The sequence below is a fragment of the Moschus berezovskii genome, chromosome 2, assembly GCF_049115385.1.
Source record: "Moschus berezovskii isolate FMDL1 chromosome 2, NW_MosBer_1.0, whole genome shotgun sequence".
Taxonomy (NCBI): Eukaryota; Metazoa; Chordata; class Mammalia; order Artiodactyla; family Moschidae; genus Moschus; species Moschus berezovskii.
Genome location: NC_142461.1, coordinates 100,918,745 through 100,939,049, shown reverse-complemented (window position 1 = coordinate 100,939,049; position 20,305 = coordinate 100,918,745). Strand labels below are relative to the sequence as shown.

The following is a 20,305-nucleotide window of genomic DNA, read 5'->3' as shown; positions in this document are numbered from 1 at the left end:
ATTTTACATATGATGAGATGTAAGTGTTGTATATTGTCACCCTGCTTATTTAACTTATATGCAGAGTACATCATGAGGAACGCTGGGCTGGAAGAAGCACAAGCTGGAATCAAGATTGCCGGGAGAAATATCAATAACCTCAGATATGCAGATGACACCACCCTTATGGCAGAAAGTGAAGAGGAACTCAAAAGCCTCTTGATGAAAGTGAAAGAGGAGAGTGAAAAGTTTGGCTTGAAGCTCAACATTCAGAAAACAAAGATCATGGCATCTGGTCCCATCACTTCATGGGAAATAGATGGGGAAACAGTGTCAGACTTTATTTTTTTTGGGCTCCAAAATCACTGCGGATGCTGATTGCAGCCATGAAATCAAAAGACGCTTACTCCTTGGAAGGAAAGTTATGACCAACCTAGATAGTATATTAAAAAGCAGAGACATTACTTTGCCAACCAAGGTCCGTCTAGTCAAGGCTATGGTTTTTCTAGTGGTCATGTATGGATGTGAGAGTTTGACTGTGAAGAAAGCTGATCGCCGAAGAATTGATGCTTTTGAACTGTGGTGCTGGAGAAGACTCTTGAGAGTCCCTTGGACTGCAAGATCCAACCAGTCCATTCTAAAGGAGATCAATCCTGGGTGTTCATTGGAAGGACTGATGCTAAAGCTGAAGCTCCAATACTTTGGCCACCTCATGCAACGAGTTGACTCACTGGAAAAGACGCTGATGCTGGGAAGGATTGGGGGCGGGAGGAGAAGGAGATGACAGAGAATGAGATGGCTGGATGGCATCACCGACTCTATGGACATGAGTTTGAGTGAACTCCAGGAGTTGGTGATGGACAGGGAGGCCTGGAGTGCTGTGATTCATGGGGTCGCAAAGAGTCAGACACGACTGAGCGACTGATCTGAACTGACGATCTTATGTCTACGTTTTGATGAGTTTTGCTAACTGCATACACCTGTGTAAGAGCCACCGAGCAAGATACACATTTCCATATTCTCCTAAAGTTTTCTAGTCAATACCCCTTAGATATTGGTGCCCCAATAGGCAACACTGGTTCTGATTTCTATCAACATAGATGATTTTTGCCTCTTCTTAAAACAGAATCATTCTGTATGTATACTCTTTTGTGTCTGATTTCTTTGGAGCATGATTTTGAGATTCACCCATGCTATTATGAGCATCTGTGTCTCATTCTTATTACTGACTAGTATTCCATTACACAAGGGTATTCCAATTTGTTCATCTATGCTATTGGAGATTTGGGTTGTTTACAGTTTTTGGCTATTATGAATAATGCAGTTATAAACAATTAAAAAAATCTTAGTGAGAACTATGGCCAAATTTGCAAGTTTCTTTTCTTTATAATTTGGTGTGATCTTGGAAGTAAAACCATCCAGTGTCTCCTCCAAAGGCACTGCTGAGGCTCCAAAATACGAGTTGTTTTAATGGGTCTGTGTTCAAAGACATGGTTTACAAAGTTCTTTTAAGGGGCGTTCTCAGCCCAATTGAAATGATCACAAACATCAGAATGAATGATCAGGACTCACGTTTCCAAAAATGACTGGTTCATGTAAAACTAGTGGTGGAAGACAGTGAATTTTGGTGGTACATGGATATTTCTATGTTTAATAGTTAAATGTTCATTTTTTACGCTTGCCTTTCATTTATGGTAAGTGATGACAGATTTTCCTTTACCCTGTGTGATTAAGTTCCCTTCGGCAAATTTAAGACCGAAGGAAAATTCTCAGGAAAATAGTTCAGCTGAAGCTCAAATTACTCAATTTTAAAAATACTAGCACTGCAGTTAAGGTCGACTGCGGTGCTAACTTACCTTGTCTTGGCCACTCACCCATTTTGCTTCTGGATCTGTAACATGAGCCACTAGTACAGGTTCCATCCATTTGCTGTGAGGGCTGAATGATGTCTGTGATACTAGGAGGACATCTTGAGTCTGGATAAAGTGAATTTGTGGTGTTTCACTGTAAGTATCAGCAATCATGTGGATAACTAAACACTGGCCAGGGACGGATGACTGGAGGAGTTATGTGAGGTCCTCATTTTTGATACTCATGCAACACCCACGGGCTTTCATAACTTTTTAAAAGGCATGCATGGGCAAAAGATCTTTACACTGGCAAGAAGAAAAAACCTCATTTCTGACATTTTAAGGTCTCAATTTTAACCTTGAGACCATGAGATTTTTGCACCTTTATGTCCCTGGATATGTTCCAGTGTCTCCTAGTTTATAGTCTATGGGAACTTGAATAGTATTTGTATCCTACTCTTGTGTGAAAATTATATAATCCTTTATTATGTTGAATTGGTTCACAGTGGTTTTCAGGTCTACTATATCCTTCTACTTTTCTGTATATTCATTCTATTAATTTTTGAGAATTTGATATTTAAACTCCAACTAAAAATCTTAGCTGCTTAAAAAAATAATATGGCTTCCCTGTGGCTCAGATGATAAAGAATCTGCCTGCAATATGGGCAACACAGGTTCGATCCTTGGGTTGGGAAAATCCCCTGGAGGAGGAAATGGCAACCCACTCCAGTATTCTTGCCTGGAGAATTCCATGGACAGAGGAGCCTGGTGGGCTACAGTCCATGGGGTTGCAAAGAGTCAGACACATCTGAGGGACTAGCACTTTCACTTTCATAGTGGAACTATATGTAACTTTGTTCTATGTTTTCCAAGTCTCCTGTAAATGTGTTATCATACTTTCATAATTTAAAAAAATAAAAATCTCAATTTTAACACTCCAAATCTTTATCACTATCTTCCAGGCAAGCTTTCCCAAGTGCTACATTTTCAGGTTCCAGGGCAGGAAACTGGTGAGGGGAATGGTGTGCAGGTCAAGTGGCTTGACTACACGCTGCCTTCAGCCAGGGAGCTTCTCAAGAACAGATGCCTGAACCCCACCTCCTGGGGCTGCCACTGGTCAGCGTTGGGGGGGGGCCCTCTGATGCGTGGTCAGGGTGGAGATGCACGGGTCTAGCTCACCAACACTGGCTCAGTTCAGCCCTGATTCTCAGGACTTCGGAGCGGGGCAGTAAGCTGACCATGGCTGAGCGGAAGCACAGCTCTCTTCAGGGGGTCTGAGTTCTGCCTGACATTTTGAGGGCAGCAAGTCAAGTTAGTTTCAGCAGAGCTTTTCTATTTCCATACCTTGAAGAGTGGGGTGGGGGTAGGGCTCAGCTCTTTGAACCATGATGCAGTTTTGTCTTTCAGGCTCCATCTGCAGGTTCTTCTTCCCTCTGTTAACAGGGAGGAGCCTGAGCGGGCACCTGATCTTCTGCCCAGTTCTCACCCACAGAGTTCTTTCTGGCCCCATTACAAGGTCTGGCTGAGACCCAAGTGAATTCTTTGCAACCTAAATTTGGATCAGTTTTTAATGCTGCCTGTCAGATGGGGGTCCTGGTTCACCAAGCTACCCCAAAGGATGATGAGGTCACTAAAAGCAGCAGTCACTGTCAAGTGAGCTCAGGCCAGCTGCAGAGTCCTTTACTCCTGACTCCCTGGAGGAGGGCGTTTAAGCCAGACGCATGGAAAGCAGGTTCAGCGAAGACAGTGATTCAAAACTCACACAGACACCAGACATCTCCAAAGTCCTGAGACCAGCTCCCTGGGGGATATCCGGCAGCCTCTGCCATCGAAAGAGGGTGGTTTCCAGGGCAAATGAGGCTGGGAGTAGCTGGGCAGTCTGACCGTGGGAACTGGCTCAGGTGTCATTTCAGAAAGCCCGCCCTTTGGAAAGGTTCGCTATTGGTGGACATGAGGAAGATGATGAAATGCTTGTGCTCAGTCTTGTCTGACTCTTTGCAACCCCATGGACTAGCCCACCAGGGTCCTCTGTCCATGGAATTTTCCAGGCAAGAACACTGGAGAGGGGTGCCATTTCCTTCTCCAGGGGAACTTCCTGACCCAGGGATCAAACCCATGTCTTTTACATCTCCTGCATTGGTGGTTTGGGTTCTTTACCACTACTGCCACCTGGGAAGCTGGACATGAGGAAGCTTTTTGCTTATTCTTGTATTTCCATTTCACTTTGGAACCTAATTCTTGAGCTGTGGTCTATTCAGCAAGGGAGAGAAAGCACTTTCCTCTTGGCACTCTCTACGTATACCCACAAATTTAAACACACAGGCTAGACTGTTTTTTTATAATCACATTTGCAGGATATACTGAGCTGAGTGAACTCCACTGAGTTTGACTTGCTGTATGGGTTGTTTTCCATATAAGACCCAGGGTAGAAACCACAAGACTTGGGAAGTTCTCAGACTTTGGGTCTTCAGAAAGGCTAGGAAGGGATGCAGCTTGGTATTATGAGGACCCCTGCCTGCCATGCATGGTGGGGCTTCCCTACCCTATCTCTAAGCCAGGAATTATTTTGTCTCAAGAGATTACTCAGCAAAATAATTATTTAGAATTTGTTTCAGCTTATTACATTGCTGCCAACCAGTAAGTGCCCAACCACTGTTCTTACGCAGTTATGGAGTTCTTAAAATGATGCCAAAAGGAGTCTGCCAATTTAGTTAGGGCCAGGCTGCCAGATGTAATTTCTCTTCGGTGAAAAGTGGTGTTAAATATACAGCGGTCTGGAAGAAAACATGATAAAATGATAATGGGCATTAGATTAAAAACAGATCACAAGAAATAAAAGCACCAAGACAGATAAAGAAGAGGAAAGTTCACAGCGTCATTCTGTGGAAAAGTCCATTCCGTAAAGTATATGAACTGTATGGAACTAGGAAAAGTCCAAAATAGATGGATATATTTAAGCTGTTTCCTATATGCAATGAGATTCACATTTACTAATCTACTTTTCTGTGTCATACACAGAAGAAAAAAAAAAAAAAACAAAGAAAAAGAACAGGGAACAAATTTCCAAGGATGAAACTTCCACATTTATTTTTCTTTCATGTGCATAGAAAATGGCAGTGAAGTGTCCTATGAAAGAGGCAGGGAATGGGCGTGGCGCTGCTATACCAGACTGGACTTTGTGCTTCAAAGGTACACTATTCATTTTGAAAACAAAGGATGTTGTAGTTTGTTTTTAACTGCTAACAATTCCTTGGGTTTCCCATTTGTTTTTTAAGCTGTCAGTTTCTTCAAATCTCTTTTCAGATGACACACTGCGTTACAAGTGATGGCACTTAACCAATGTGGCATTTCCGTATTTACATCAACAAAAGAAATTTACAAGACATAATAGCATACAATCTTGACAGTTAGTAATAGCAATAAAACACGAAGGGCATCCATTTTATTTATTTTTTTTCTGTACAAACTATCAGAACATAACTTATTCACATTAAAAAAATCATTTTTAATTTGATTTGACCTACACATCCCCCATCTCATTTCACCCATTTCTCAAACCTCTCATCACATCGCCCACACCTTCACCAGACTACAGAATCTACAAGTAATTAGATCTAACACCTAAGTATAGCTTAGAAAGTCCTTTCTCCCGAAGGTTGCCTCACTTCCCTGAAAATTCCTCAAAAAAGAAAAAAAGAATATGCTCTTCACTCATTCCTTCCATGTCACTTTCACATTTCATCAGCAAATCAGCAAGACGGACTTCTCATCTCAATCCAAACAAAGTTAGAAAGAAAGAGTTCCTCTCCTGAGCATCAGGATGCTACACCCACGAGTCTGGGGACCCTGGGTACTGTTCTGCTCTGTAAGAAGGTCGTTTAGTGGAATAAAAGTCCACGTAATTTGTGGTTGATTTCAGTCCATACTGTGTCGAATAATCAGTAGAAGCTGGAAAGTGAACTCGGTCATCAAAATAAGGATCTTCATAGCTATGAGGAGACTGCAAATACAATCTGTATGCATCAAAGTTCTTTCTGTTGGAGTCATCTTGACTATAATACAGCTGTTGATGCTGTTGGCAAAATGAGAAAGCAAATAAATCAAGGCGATTTTTGGAAGTACATGTTTAGGGAAAATTAATGTGGGCTTCCTGCTTTACATTTTTAAAGCGATATTCAGTGTTTGTGATTTTATCGTTGAATGTTTTTCTGGTGCACACTGTATGTTTACTAGTGGGCTGGAAGGATTTTAAACTGCTTACAGGTGAGCTGGCAGTTGGCTCAAGTCCTGTCCTATGACTTCTAGAAGTCATCGACTTGGGAGAACCCCAGATAGCCCCTGCTACCTCCCTCGTTCCTAGACGCCAAGTTCTGTGCTCTGCTCTGGAAGAGCCTGTGACCTGTGACCTGGGCATGCCCGTTGAAAGATGGCCTTTATTTTTGCTTTGACACAGGGGTACAATTAGCACATCAAGAACCCAGTTAAAGGTTGGATTTTGGGGCTTTGGATTGCTATATAATTGCAGAACCATCTTTGAAAACATTTATCTCAGAGATGAAGATTGAGTCCATCCCTCAGTTTTAAAAGAAATATGGAGTCCGGTGAACAAGTCACACTTTGGAAACCCTGCAGTGCTTTTAAACGAATAAGCAATCTCCAGGCAGGAGAGTAGTAAAATTAGAAGAGATATGTGAGCAAATACAATTCAAAAGGAACAGACGTCCCCCAAGCCAGGGCTGATGCTAATTTCATCTGTAAGGAAGCAGAGTGAAACACAGGTGGGCACCCACAGCCTGCCCTCATTTCCTTTTGTGCTATCTCTGACTTCACACTGATTTCTTCACATGTTTGGAGAAAAACGGTAACGGCTCTAATGTCTGTCTTTCCTCCTGATTATGCCCAAATTCCACTCCCGCCCTGCCTGTAGCAAGATGTTACAAATTTACCACATAGGGATCAACACCATATTCTGGAACTAAAGGCATTCTAATATTATGAGGATTTCAGAGCTAAATTTGCTTTTTAGAGTGATGATTCTGAGGATATTTCTCCTGATGAAAAAAATATAGCAGAGATTATGAGTACTTGAGAGGTGGTTCTTCCATTTACAGTGAAAGAGATGGAAGGAGGTCTGAGAGCATCCTCATCTGCAGGGCAGGTTACAGGCTTGTTTGGGAACCCAACTGCTGTGTTAATGCAAGGTAAGAGGAGAGATCAGATGACCCAGGTGGACATGGCATCAGACAGGACCAAAATGAATTCTAGACCCCCATGAAAGCAGAGATTAAATGTTACAATCACTAGTCCCCTTTCTGCTGGGGAGAGGGGTCTATCCCTGTAGGGCTGAGTTCATTGTGACCTCTGAGCCTAAGACTCAAGTGTCTTCAAACCACGGAGGCCCGAATCGGAGGGAGCCATGAAGATGGAGAAAGAGACGGAGGCCCAAAACCGAGAACACTGAGGTGACAGGACGAGTGTGCTTACTGATCTTTCCCACCCAGAGCACAGAGGAGAGTTCAGAGAGAAAAAAAAAGTGGGAAAGGGAAACTGCTGGGCAAAGAACAGGAGGTAAAGACCTCTCAGCTGCTTGCCATCAGTGGCATGGGGTTACCAATTCGGATATGCAAGGACAATAGGCTACTGTAGAAGTGATTTGCTTAAACCACGGATGAGCTTCCAAGGAACAGAGATCCCCTGGGACAGCTCCCCGGCCCCGCCGTGTGGGCCCAGCTCAGGTAAGTCAACCGGCGCGGACCCCTTACTGTGTTGATCCCTGCTAACCGGCCTTCTGTAAAAATGGTATTGCAAATTCACCTGTAGCCGTCTATTTTGTTCTCTTGCTGGTGAGGAATAGGAACTGATGTAAATTGGTGAAGGTTTGCTGGAGCCTGTAAGAAAATAGTTTATGAAATTAAAACTAGTGCTCATTATCCGGTCCATTAGGTCATATGGACTCCCAGGCTAGGGCTGGTGGTGTGCCCAACAGGCCCTGCCTTCCCGGCATGGCATAGCCCCAGACGGTTAGCAGCCTGGGTGCCCCGGATCAAGCCTGCTTGCTGCCTAACCCAGGGCTCTCAGGGGCTAATGAATATGGCAAAAAGAAGCTGTGTGTTTCACCAAAAAAGCAATGCCAATGCACAGATCCAAAAAGGATTCCTTCTCAACTTCTGGTCACTATGGGGAGCTCTTCCCACCTGTGCAGATGTCCACTGGCTGGCTTTCTGAACAGCAGACTTACTCCCGGAGCCCAGGAACATGGCTTTTCCAGGGCTTTTGAGCTTTGTCCCCACCCTTAGATGAGGGAAGGGAAACATAGCAGAACAAGCTCCATGCCCTCAGAACAGCCTTGATTCAGAATCCCAGGTCCTGCAAGGAGCAGGCACAGCCTGTGTTCTAAAAGGCTGGCCACCTGAAGGCATAGTCTTGTGTCTGCCGTATTTGAGTATGTCTTAAAAAGAACCTGGTAACCAGATAGCTGTCTTCAAGAGTCCACAGTAGACTCTGATGACATCACTGGTTACCCTTCTAGTATTGTTAAGGCTAGCAAAGATTTTTATTTTAATGAGGAAAATGAAACATATTTGAGGCAAATTAGTTTATTGAAGCAAGCAAAGAAGATACAGAAGGGTGCGCATGCTAAGGAGGCGATCTTTAAAATAAAGCAGGCTGCTGCAAACCTGAAGCGACAATGCACTTCAGTTGGTATGTGCATTTCCTCTGCAAAGAGCTTGGTGTTTGAAATGTAGCATCTGCAATTTTCTGAGCTATTAATTGCCATAGTAACAACAGTCGATTAGTAAATAGTCCTGTGAAATCACAATTTTAAAGACAACAGCACAACTGAGACTGCTCCCCCAGCAGTTGTTAAATTGCCACCAGCTTTTATTTCTTTTTAATAAATAGTTTTTTTTGAGAAAGGAGGGTTTCTCCCCCTTTTTGAAACCTCCAGAGTAGTTTCAATTTGCAAGTTAGTTGAGAATGAAGATAATATGAAATCGTAGTAACCCTTCAGGTTGGCATTCTTTAAATAAATTATATGCACGGCTTTCTGAATAGGACATAAAAATAATACTGTGCAACATCACTTTTGATATTCTTAAAAAATAAATAATCACTCTGAGGAGAATCACATTATATATTTTGTTATTCGTTCAAACTTTTCCACGAAAATGCAAATGGAATTGACCCCCATCCGCAGGTTTGAATGTATGAGTCGGTCCAGGAGATTGGCCCTGCCAAGGGGTCACAGAGCACAGGTTTCTGGAACACACAGGGGAGTGGGGAGGGGGCAGGACAAAGGGCCTGCGCTGCAGGGGAGCCGGAAATGCCTTCTCACTGGGATACAGTGCTCCTTTTATTTGTGGTCAGCAGCCCACTGCCTCTGCTTGTTTTACGTAAAACAAGTGGGAGAGGCAACAGCCCCTGAAGCAGGAAGGAGATGGAGAGAGTGGACCATGGTTTGCTGCTGGGGGACCATCTCAAGGCAGGCAGAGGTTACCTCCCAGGCTGCCGTTCAAGTGCCTGGGGACACGCGGCTTTTCAAGGTACTCTATCACACACCCGACTGGCATCTTACCAGGGTACAGGCCTCTGTGTGTGGCATCCCCTTGGCTACTGTAATACTGCACAGGTGGCTGGGTCCTATCGTATTCAGAGCGAGGGTCTCTGACTCCTAACAGTGCTGGTGAGGAAGAGGTGCTGCCGACTGAAGGGACGGGGGAGACGAGGAGGGGGAGAGAGGAGAAGAAAGAGAAACCGGACTGTCAGTGTCTCTAGAAGTCCTTTCTGCAAGAACAGAGGTCAATAATTAGACGTGGCCAGCACTAAAGTCAGCTCTGAGAGGTGCTGAGAGCTGGAGGGCAGCCAACTCCAGGTCCCTGGATGGGGGCCTGCAGACCGGCCACTGTGATGATCAGTGCCGTCAACCCCGGAGATCGCTGGGAAGCCCAGCGTGGTGCAGGGGTCGAGCAGTTCCCCCACTGAGATGGTGGGTCTCAATGACCCGCTTAGGCCTTTGAGACTAATGCAAGAGTTACGTTTGCTGTTTTATGATCTCAGTTCAGTCGCTTGTGACACAGCCATCTATTATCCTTAATGTATAGCTCTTCAGTAAATAGATGTTTTATGGCATGTTTTGATTTCTGATGATTTCAAAAATATCTGCATCTCTAAATGTGTTTGAATAAGAGTGCCCAGCCCATGAAATTTATAATTCCTTTTATGGTGATCAGCTGTCAGGGAAATTATAAGCTCAGTAAGCCCTGCTCATCAAGAAGCTCAGGGTGCTGAGAAGCCCGGCTTCACAAAGGTCCAGCTTTTTTATCCAGCTGGAGCCAAACGTTTCATAACAACATATCTACCCTTGGGTATCCTGTGGGACATTTTTGCACAGAAGGAAAACACTGCACATCTTCTTTTTGTCATTAAGGAATCATCTTGCTTGTATTGAAGTGTCTTACAATTAAGAGTGGTCACTTATTCACTGGATCCACTAGAGAGCAGCAGCCCCCAGACCTGCCACTAGTGGTTTTGGATGCAATGATGCTTTCAGAGGAAGAATGATAGCAAAATATCTTCCCTAGAAAATATTTTGAGCATGGGCCGTGTCTATGTGCTTCTCATCCTACTTTGCAGAAGGTAGGTAGACATCCCCACCGCCTCCCACTACTATCAATATGTCAGCAAGATATGAGATGTGCCCATAAGCAGATACCACACTAACCCCAAGGGATGGATGATCAGCCCTCAGAATAACTGGAGAAACAAGTGTGAATTATATCCTACCTTCAAATGCAACCCAGACAGGGACCTCAGAACTTGGATGGGGCTTGTCAGCACTGTCCAGTGTGGATATTGGAGTCCTCAAAATGAGTTCATTGCTTACCAACTACATCCTAATTTGTCTGAAATTACTCTTTTGCCTGTACACATGCCTTTCGTTAAGCAGCCAGCTCTCCCACTTGCCCTGGCACCACTCTTTCCAAGTTCCTGAGCATTTTTATAAAGCAGGACGGCCTTACGCTATACCTGGGAACCCAGCAAGAATGTGTCAAAACCCAAGCAGAGGTCTTTTTGAAGGAAAACAACTCATAACTTAAAAACTAAGATATAAATATATATCACTGCAGTAGGCGGAGATAATTTTAAAAAATTCCTGGTGTTAAGTGAAGACATCTAATACCCTGATAAGAACCCCCAGTCATGTATTAGTCTTCTTGGCCACATTTGTCCACAAGAGAAATAAGACTGCCAGCAGAAACACAACTGAATACAACAGATAATATTTATATGTCAGAAGGGGAGATTTAAAGCCAAATAAAAGATATTTATTACTCTTCCTGTTTCATTTAGTTAAGAATTAAATTTACAGGACTGAATCAACTTGGTGGTAATATTCTGTTCTTACATGTAAAAAAAAAATTTTTTTTGTTGAGTCTCAAAACATTCTTTCCACCAAATTAAACACCACTAATAAGTAGGTAGCGTGGTTGCCAAGACTTCCCACTTACAAATCATAGGGAATCCCTGTGAAGCCGGCTTCAAGGCCTGCCCATGAGCTGTGGATGCTGGGGTCTGGGTGCAGCCAGCAAACAGAGGTTTAACCTCTGAGAAGTAAGATGCAGGGGGAGATCATGGCTCTCCCAGAGTCTAAATGACTCTAATAGTTTTCATCAAGAAAACTAAAAAAATCACTTTGGAAGAGATTTCAGACTTATGGCCAGCAGGCAGACAAGGGCCACCATTTTCAGGCACAAGCTAGTGGTTCTCAAAGTGTGTTCCTCCTCTCTCCTATATCCGCGTTACCAGGTCAGCTTATGAAGTACAGGTTCCCAGGCCCCTTGGCAAACCTAGTGAAGCAGAAGCTTGGGGTAACAGGTGCTATGGAGGAGGCTGGGCCACTTTTGTGCACCCTAGTTGGTGTAAACTTGCATAAACCTTTAAAACGGAAAGAGGACAGTGGGCCTGCTGTTTACAATAACATGGAATTCCTGAAGAAGGCTTTCAGTTTGAAGAGCAAACTCTCCTTCCCTCAGTGTTTGGAAGTGACAGACTTAATCAGTGTGCATGCTCAATCTTCTCTGGGTGGGAAACAACGTTCTGTCACACGCTCTCACCTAGGAGGGGCGTTTACCCACTGACCTGACTGAATGACAGGTGACATCTGTTGGTTGGTGGTAGACAAGGAAGGATGTGATTTGAACCGGTCTCGCTCTAACGTTGACACAGGTGTAATAAAATGGTTCTGATTCCACCCATCCTGTGAAGTTAAAAGAGAAAAAGAAACCTCTCAAAATGAAAAATGACACTTCACGATAATAAATGATTACGACTGCGCGCTCTGATGAATGCTAATTATACTGGAGCTATTCTCGTAAGTTACCTTTTTATAAATGCTCCGGAGGTCCCGATATTGCCATAATGTATTCAAGACCTGGGCTGCTGCCTTCACCACTTTCAGAGATGATCTAGGGAAAGAGCGGGCATGTTAATGAATGTGGGCAGCACCGCCCCAGGCTCCACGTGAGGCTGTGGCAGCAAAGCGGTGGCCATGAGGCCACCTCTCCATGGACCAGGGCAGGGAGGAGGCTGCCGCTGGCAACCACCACCAAGGTGTGAGGAGCCCCTGGGAGTCTGTTGAGTGCAGGGCTGGCCAGACGTGGCAGGGACCAAACAAAGGCTCCCAGGCATTCGGCTGTGTGGTCAGAAGCTGTGGCTGGAATAAGCCCATGACTGCTGACCGTGACCACACATCCCAAGGGTCTGAGGACCCTGCCAAGTTGACTGGAATACCCGCTGAACCATTATTAGGCCTTCTTATATCTTTCCTATCATGTATACCTGTTTGTAGACACACATGTCTGTGTGCTCTCATATTTGCTTTGGAAAATAAGGTCAGTTACTGCCTCCCCTCTCTGAAGTCTGTCTGCTGAATGTCGTGCTGTATTTGAGTGCTGCCGACCACGAGTCCAGGCAGTTCACCTCAGGAGCTGGTCCTCTCAGTCAGCGGCCTCACCATGAAGCAAAGCGGGAATGCAGCCTCCTGCCTCAGCGAAGGCCTTCAGAGCACCTCGTGAGGGTGGTTCAGGGGCCCTGAAGAGAACTGAACACCTCTGTCCTCAGACTTTATTATGATATTGAAGATTTGATCTGATGTCCTCTTCCATTCCTTATCTTCCCGACTAAACCCTCAGGACACAGGGGAAGAAGAGAGGCGAGCAGGCTGGTGGCACCTCCTCCATCCAGTTCATCACAACAGAATCTGGGCTGTGATGATCCTGAGGCTTCGCAGGGGGGTGGCGCGTAGGCAAGTGCAGGAGCCTCACAATCTCAGTTCCCAGAGATGAGTCAAGGGAAAATCTGGGTCAGACCCAACCACTCTTAAGACTTTTTAAATTTAAAATTTCCAAAACAGACAACAGAGCAAGGAATACCCTAAAGAAGAGAATGCACAGGGAATTCCAGACATCTGTGATGGTTCTGCAAGGTCTCCACACCTCACAGCCACCCACTCTCAGCCGGGGTCTCACACTGCTGCTGCTGCTGCTATTGTTTTCCATCTTTAAATGCTGGGCAGCTGGGATCAGGTCAGGAAAGGGAGACCTCAGACCTGGCTCCAATAACAACTCCACAAACCTGACAGCAGGGGCGTGCTGCGTGCACACCTTGACACCAACAACTAGGCCACATATTTTTACAGACAGGTTCTCTGAGCAGAAACCCGACTCCTGAGAAAGCAAGGAGGCCTCTCTGCTCGCCCTTTGCAGCGCCATTCCTGGATGCAATTACGTAGTCTCATCTCTGCTGCTGTTGCTGCTGTTAAGTCGCTTCAGTTGTGTCCGACTGACTCTCTGCGATCCCAGAGACGGCAGCTCACCAGGCTCCCCCGTCCCTGGGATTCTCCAGGCAAGAACACTAGAATGGGTTGCCATTTCCTTCTCCAATGCATGAAAGTGAAAAGTGAAAGTGAAGTTGCTCAGTCGTGTCCAACTCCTAGCGACCCCAAGGACTGCAGCCCACCAGGCTTCTCCGTCCATGAGATTTTCCAGGCAAGAGTACCAGAGTGGGGTGCCATTACCTTCTCCCATGAAAGCTCTTCAGGTACTCACAAAATACTTTAAAAGAAAAAAAAAAACAAACTATAGATAGAGGTCAATCTAACGCCTAAAGTTAGTCTAACTTTACTTTATGCTTGTCTATTTGTATAATTTGATAGTTAAATCTTTAAAAACTCAAAACAAAGAAACTATATTCTCTCATTCCATCTTTTGCTCAATATTGTTCAACCGGGCACACCTCGATCCTAGTCCTACCTGGCTGAGCAGCACGTGTGATATGCGCTCACCTTCCAAACACTTTCTGCATGTGGCTGGCAAGGCACCAGGTGTGGCCGGGTCTCTCCTGAATGGTCTGGCTGCCCTTTCTCGGCTCACTGCTGGCTCCTCATATCTCCTGACCTCAAACCATGAGTGACACCAGAGCCCTCAGGCCTCTTCTCTTCTCTGATTACATCTCCTGTTGATCTCATCCCATTTCTCTTCTCTAAATATGCCATCTACACCCTATGACTCTCAAATTGATCCGCGGCCTGGACCTCTATCCTGAACTTGACTCGAGAATATTCCACTCCTGACCAGACCCTCACGTGGACGTCTAATAGCCATCTCAAGTGTATCACATCCCAAACTCTGGTCCTCCCTGAAAACCTGCTGCTCCTGCCAGCTGCCCCATGTTGGTAAGTGGCAATTCCATCCCATGGTCTCTTCTGCCAAACACCTCAGAGTCATCCTCGACACTTTCCTTCTTTCCTGCTGCTCATCTAATCCTTCAATAAATCCCATTCACTGATTCTATTTTCCAACATGTCAGGATCAACCACTTCTTCTCCACCTCAAGTCCTGTCACGGTTAGTCTCATTAGGAGTCAGGGGAGAAGAGTTTGTGGAGACACTCTGATTACTTTCAGGGACACCAGATCATGTCTCTCCTCTGCTGTACACTCTCCAGTGGCTCCCAGTTTTGCTCAGAGTAAAAGTCAGACTCCTCTGACACCGATCCACAGGCTCCTGTACTCCTGGTTGCTGTCCCTCCCCCTCTTCCCTGTGGACTGGCTCTGTTGTAGCTCCTCTGGCTTCCCGCCCTTCATCACACACGAGTGCTCTTCCATCTCTGGGCACTTCCACTTGCTCCCTTGGCCCACAGATGCTCTTCCCTCCCTCCTCCAGGTCTGTGTTCAAGAAGCGCCATCTCCTTGAGGTCTTCCCGATGACCGCATCTAGAATTGTAACACCCCCTCCTCACCCTGGCGAGCCCTATGACTGTCCCTGATTTTATTACTTGCCGCACACTCAGCACCATCCACAGGCTAAGTGTGCTGCTCACTCCCCTGGAGCCTCGTCTGCTCTGCCCAGGGAACGTAAGCTGCCTGTGGGGAGGTGTGACCTGCACACTGCTGTAGCACATGGCAGGTAGGCAGGAGACAGATGCTTGGTGAGTGAATCAAAAGGAAAGTAAGTTTATGTTCAGAAGAAAACTTGATTTGATCTAGGACTCTCTGAATCTGTTTTGAAAAAAAAATTAGACTTTCTTTTTTTTTAATATACAAAGATTTTGGCACTGTTTCAGCATTTCTGTAGTCTGCTCTTATGCCTTTCACAAATAAAGGCTATCTCACAAAATTTTAAGAGCACAAAATGCGATTTTGTTTACTCTTATGGAAGAAGGGAGAGAAGGGGAGTTAGTGGAACAGGACCTTAGCTTTTTCTGTAATGTTTCATTTCCTTTGAAATAAAAAGGAGTGTGTGTACACTTATTACTAATGAGATAAAAAAGATACATAAGAAAAAAGGACTGAAAGCAAATATGGATAATGTTGATAGCTGTGGTTTCTGCAGAGTGAGACTATGCTTTGCTACATTATTCTTATATTTTATCAACAGAAATTATTTCAAAAGTATATACAATGTGACTTCTAGCACTGATGCTCAGCCAACTAATAAATGTATACTAATTGGGGGCCAGGCTTTGTTCTAGACACTGAGGATGCAGCAGTGAATAAAAACACAAAGCGCCTGCTACTGGCGGTGCTAGATGCCAGAGGGGCCATAAATAAACCAGGGAAACCACTGCCCTGCAGGAGGAAATTTGGGGGGGTGGGGCATTTTACTGAAACGAAGGTACTGTCCCGTGTGTCCTACACCCCCACTCCGTTGAAGGATTCTCTGATCTGGTCCGAAGGCAAACTCATAGTCACCGCTTCGGCTCTGTGACAAGAAACCTATTTTTGCCACCAATCCTTCTAATGCTTCATCACTTGGGTGTCACCCAGAAGCGACATATGATCCAAGCCCAGGGCTCATCCTGAGGCCACACGTAGGCTCTGCTGCACGTGGTGATTTTAGTACTCTGTGGGAGCAAATAATCCCAGAACTGAGGATTTAGGAAGAAGTTCTTGCAGAACAGGCCCCGGAGCCTGGAGCAGAGCCAAATGCCCAAGGGAGATGTGTCTTCAGGTTTTCCTCCCCATGACACGTCTGATTCTTCCAGGAGGCAGAATGATCACATGTGGCTTTAGGGACAGGACCATAGTAAGGCTAAGGGATGCTCCAAGAAAATAAAGAGCAGAAAAGGGGCCACATGACCAAATACTTCTCCCAGCAAAATAGGTTTTAACTGCTTAGCTTATTGGCATGTAAGAAGTGCAGAAATAAATCCCTCCCAACAGGAAATGTATCCTTGACCAAAGCCCTTGTCACAGGGCCAACCCAAGAATGAGGGCCTGGGGCTGGCATCCCCTTGCAGCAGACTTGCCTGTCTCCTCTGCCTTTGGTGATATTCACCAGCTTCTCTATGCCTCCCGAATCAGCCAGGGCCTTGGCGTTCTCCATGTTCTTGCTGGTGACCTCGTGCAGGGCGCAGCAGATGGCCGCCACGGTCTCATCCGACAGCACACTGGGGCTGGCACCACCTGGGAGTCGATTGACCAGGTCTCGCATGGCGTATTTCCCTGCCCAGGACAAAAGAGTTCACTCCGATTCTGGAAGGGACCTGGTTTTTGTTATTATTGTTATTGAAAAATTGTGACTGCATGGTCTCTTTAAGATAAAATCTCAAAAGAGACAATAACAGGAAAGAAAAAAAAATCCACAGTGAAGAAGGAAATAACAAACATTTTAACTGTAAGGGGCAGGTTAACATCACGGCCAGGCCACTTGGGGAAATGGTTGGTTTATAAAACTTTACTGCAAATTGCTAAAAGAAAATGTAAATCAGGGTATAAAACTGGTATACTAATCATGTTGCTTTAGTTTCCACTATTTTCATGAACAGTGAGAATAAAGGAATTATGATAGTAAATATTGTTCTCCATTCAATTTCTATGCATCACAATTACAATTTCCTCTTAAAGATTTTAAAACTTTTCTTTGAATAAGTTTTAAGCTGATCAAGTAAGGCTGCCAAAAATACTTTTCATGACATCTTTCTAGATCTCAATATGTGAACTGGGTAGTTACATATTTTCATCAAGTTGAGGGTTTATATCAGTTGGTCTGACATCTGACATCAGTAACAACGTGTTTGTTTCTTTTAAAGAAGACACAAATACAATTCTGGTATGAATATTATGAGTATGCTGTATGTCTCAGGAGTGATGTAATAATAAAGTTCCCAACAGGAGAAGGCAGGGGAGCCCCCTCGCTCCTGAAGCATTTCCTTCAGTCAGTTCAGTTCAGTCGCTCAGTCGTGTCCAACTCTTTGCGACCCCATGAATCACAGCACACCAGGCCTCCCTGTCCATCACCAACTCCCGGAGTTCACTCAGACTCATGTCCATCCAGTCGGTGATGCCATCCAGCCATCTCATTCTCTGTCGTCCCCGTCTCCTCCTGCCCCAAATCCTTCCCAGCATCAGAGTCTTTTCCAGTGAGTCAACTCATCGCATGAGGTGGCCAAAGTATTGCAGTTTCAGCTTTAGCATAAGTCCTTCCAATGAACACCCAGGGTTGATCTCCCTCAGAATGGACTGGTTGGATCTTCTTGCAGTCCAAGGGACTCTCAAGAGTCTTCTCCAGCACCACAGTTCAAAAGCATCAATTCTTTGGCGATCAGCTTTCTTCACAGTCCAACTCTCACATCCATACATGACCACGGGAAAAACCATGGCCTTGACTAGACGGACCTTTGTAGCATTTCCTTACAGACCCTCAATTTCCCTCACTCTTCTCCAAATGGAATTATCGCGAGCTTTTCCCATTTCAATTACCTTCTGACAAACTGGAATAACTGCATCAGAGACAAAGGAAACTAACTGAAGCACAAGTAAATATTTTCTTAGTTTTTTCCCCAGGCTAATAACTGAGTGGATGCTAAATGGGGTTTTCACTGAAGACCTATTTACATACAGTGGTAAGCAGGAGAAGACAGGGCCTGAATACAAGCTCCATAATTTACAGCATGTCAAGGGAAGATCTGAGCTTTACTCATAGAGAATATTGTTACCAAGAGTGGAAAAACAGTGACGACATCTTAAGCCAGAAGATAAATATGTTTTCTAGGAAAAAACGGTAAGTTAGCACTTGTGATTGTGAATACTTGTGAACGACCAGAAGGTCTGCGACATGTAACCTAACATTTTGCTAAGGCACAGTTTTAAACGGTGCTCTGGAAGTTTGGGCGAAGGCCGTTCACACCCTGTGAGCGGCCCCAGCAGTTGTCTCAGAGCTTGCGGCCCAGACAGCTGGCTTGGTCAGACTCAGGTGAGTATGCAGGAACTTTTGTGAACTCACAACACTGTGTTTCCTCGTGAAGAAACGTCTCTGGAGACAGTGTCCACTGCTAGTGCTGGATGTGAGGAAAGAGTGAAGGGAGTGGCTCTTAGGAACAGAAATGCTGGGTAAATCAGAGTCAGACACTGAATCTGGGAGGGGCTCAGACTGCCTAGGAAGGAAGGGACCCTCATGGGGAAACAAGAAAAAGTGACTGCTGAGTAAATAACACTGGGTAAAATAAAGCTCATCAGTGGAGGGAGAAAATGCTCACTGAAGTTTAAAAGGGGTGAGGAACTCACAAAAACACAGGGAGGCACTGAGAGAAGGCCAGGCCCGGAATGCACACCGCTTCTCCCCACAGGTCTTGGCTCTCAGGGAACTGGCTGGCACCCTCTGCTCTCCCACTCTCTCCCCCAGGTGTGGAATGACAGGCTGCAAGGCGTCTGTGGCCAACCCTTTATTTTTTAGCAGTAAGAACTCCCGAACTATAAATTCAAATAATACAGATGTAACAGAAATAACTTAAAAAATTTCTCTTTAGGGACCTAGAGGATTCCTCTCAAGGAAATGTGGGAACTAAGAGCTATAAACACATCTACTGGAATCAGGCATGAGTTGGAGTATGAACAGGCTATGGAAGAAGCTCCTTTCCTCTGTGAGAGGTACAGTTTGGCTCCATGGAGGAATGGTGTTTTAAGAACAGGATAATCCAGGCAATGACTTAAAATAGCACTGCTGTCAGGCACTGTGTGAGCGGCCATAGAGCATTCTCACAGTCACTCTGTAAGGTAAACCTTCTGGCCCCTGTTCCTTTCCTCTCTCCCTTTCTCTCATGGCAGGGGTATTTTAATGAGTTCAATAGACACTCACTAATCCACATAAGGTCACGTCTAATTTCTCCTCCTCCTCCCTTGACCTGTCACCACCTATGGGTCTGGCGTGGAGTTTGTATTTTCACAGCAAGTCCACTGTGAGGAGAGCTCACATGGGCAGCTTTCTTTCAGAGATGGAAACCAAGGAGGAGTTTTCAATTGAGATGAAGGAATGGAGCCTGGTGGGCTCAATGCAGGACACCCCAGGTTACACAGCCAGTGAGCAGTGGATCCAGGGTTTAACCTGAGGTCCGCTGGAGGGTCTCTGATCTTTTTTGTATGCCACACTCTGCTTGGGATGTGGCCATCCCTAGGAGGCAAGCAAGGTAAGCTGCCAAGACTGCAGAACTTTGAAGAGGAGCTCATTCTCAAGTTCATGCAAGTCGCCGGCCCGGGCGCAACGAACCACGCAAAGAGGTGCGGCCGTGAGGAGCTACCCCACGCCTGAGGCCAGGGCCGGCGGCCGAGAGGAGCTACCCCACGTCCAACAGGCGGTGGCTGCGCGGGCGCAGGAGGGCCGAGAGGAGCTACTCCGCGTTCAAGGTCAGGAGGGGCGGCCTTGAGGAGATACCCCTCGTCCAAGGTAAGGTACAGCGGCTGCACTTTGCTGGAGTGGCTGTGAAGAGATTTTCCACGACCAAGGTAAGAGAAACCCAAATAAGACGGTAGGTATTGCTAGGGGGCACCAGAGGGCAGACAAACTGAAATCATAATCACAGGAAACTAGCTGATCTGATCACATGGACCACAGCCGAATGTGGTCCCCTGGAGAAGGGAATGGCAAACCACTTCAGTATACTTGCCTTGAGAACCCCATGAACAGTAACAAAGGGCAAAAT

General features: G+C 45.4%; 1 protein-coding gene across 12 annotated transcripts in view; it reads right to left on the bottom strand.

The window, feature by feature from the left end:
• Positions 1 to 4,895: 4,895 nt before the first annotated feature.
• PKP4 (plakophilin 4) overlaps positions 4,896 to 20,305 on the bottom strand; it is a 274,592-nt gene continuing 259,182 nt past the window's right edge. For 9 of the 12 annotated variants that reach the window (XM_088829520.1, XM_088829512.1, XM_088829517.1 and 6 more), the window contains 6 exons: positions 16,637 to 16,832; positions 12,211 to 12,295; positions 11,970 to 12,087; positions 9,406 to 9,534; positions 7,644 to 7,717; positions 4,896 to 5,901 (listed from right to left, as the gene is read on the bottom strand). In XM_088829520.1, the coding sequence (XP_088685646.1) occupies positions 5,653 to 5,901; positions 7,644 to 7,717; positions 9,406 to 9,534; positions 11,970 to 12,087; positions 12,211 to 12,295; positions 16,637 to 16,832 (851 nt within the window). In that variant the 3' untranslated portion in view covers positions 4,896 to 5,652. The remainder of the gene's footprint in view (positions 5,902 to 7,643; positions 7,718 to 9,405; positions 9,535 to 11,969; positions 12,088 to 12,210; positions 12,296 to 16,636; positions 16,833 to 20,305) is intronic. The other 3 variants (XM_088829524.1, XM_088829530.1, XM_088829534.1) reach the window with 2 other exon arrangements.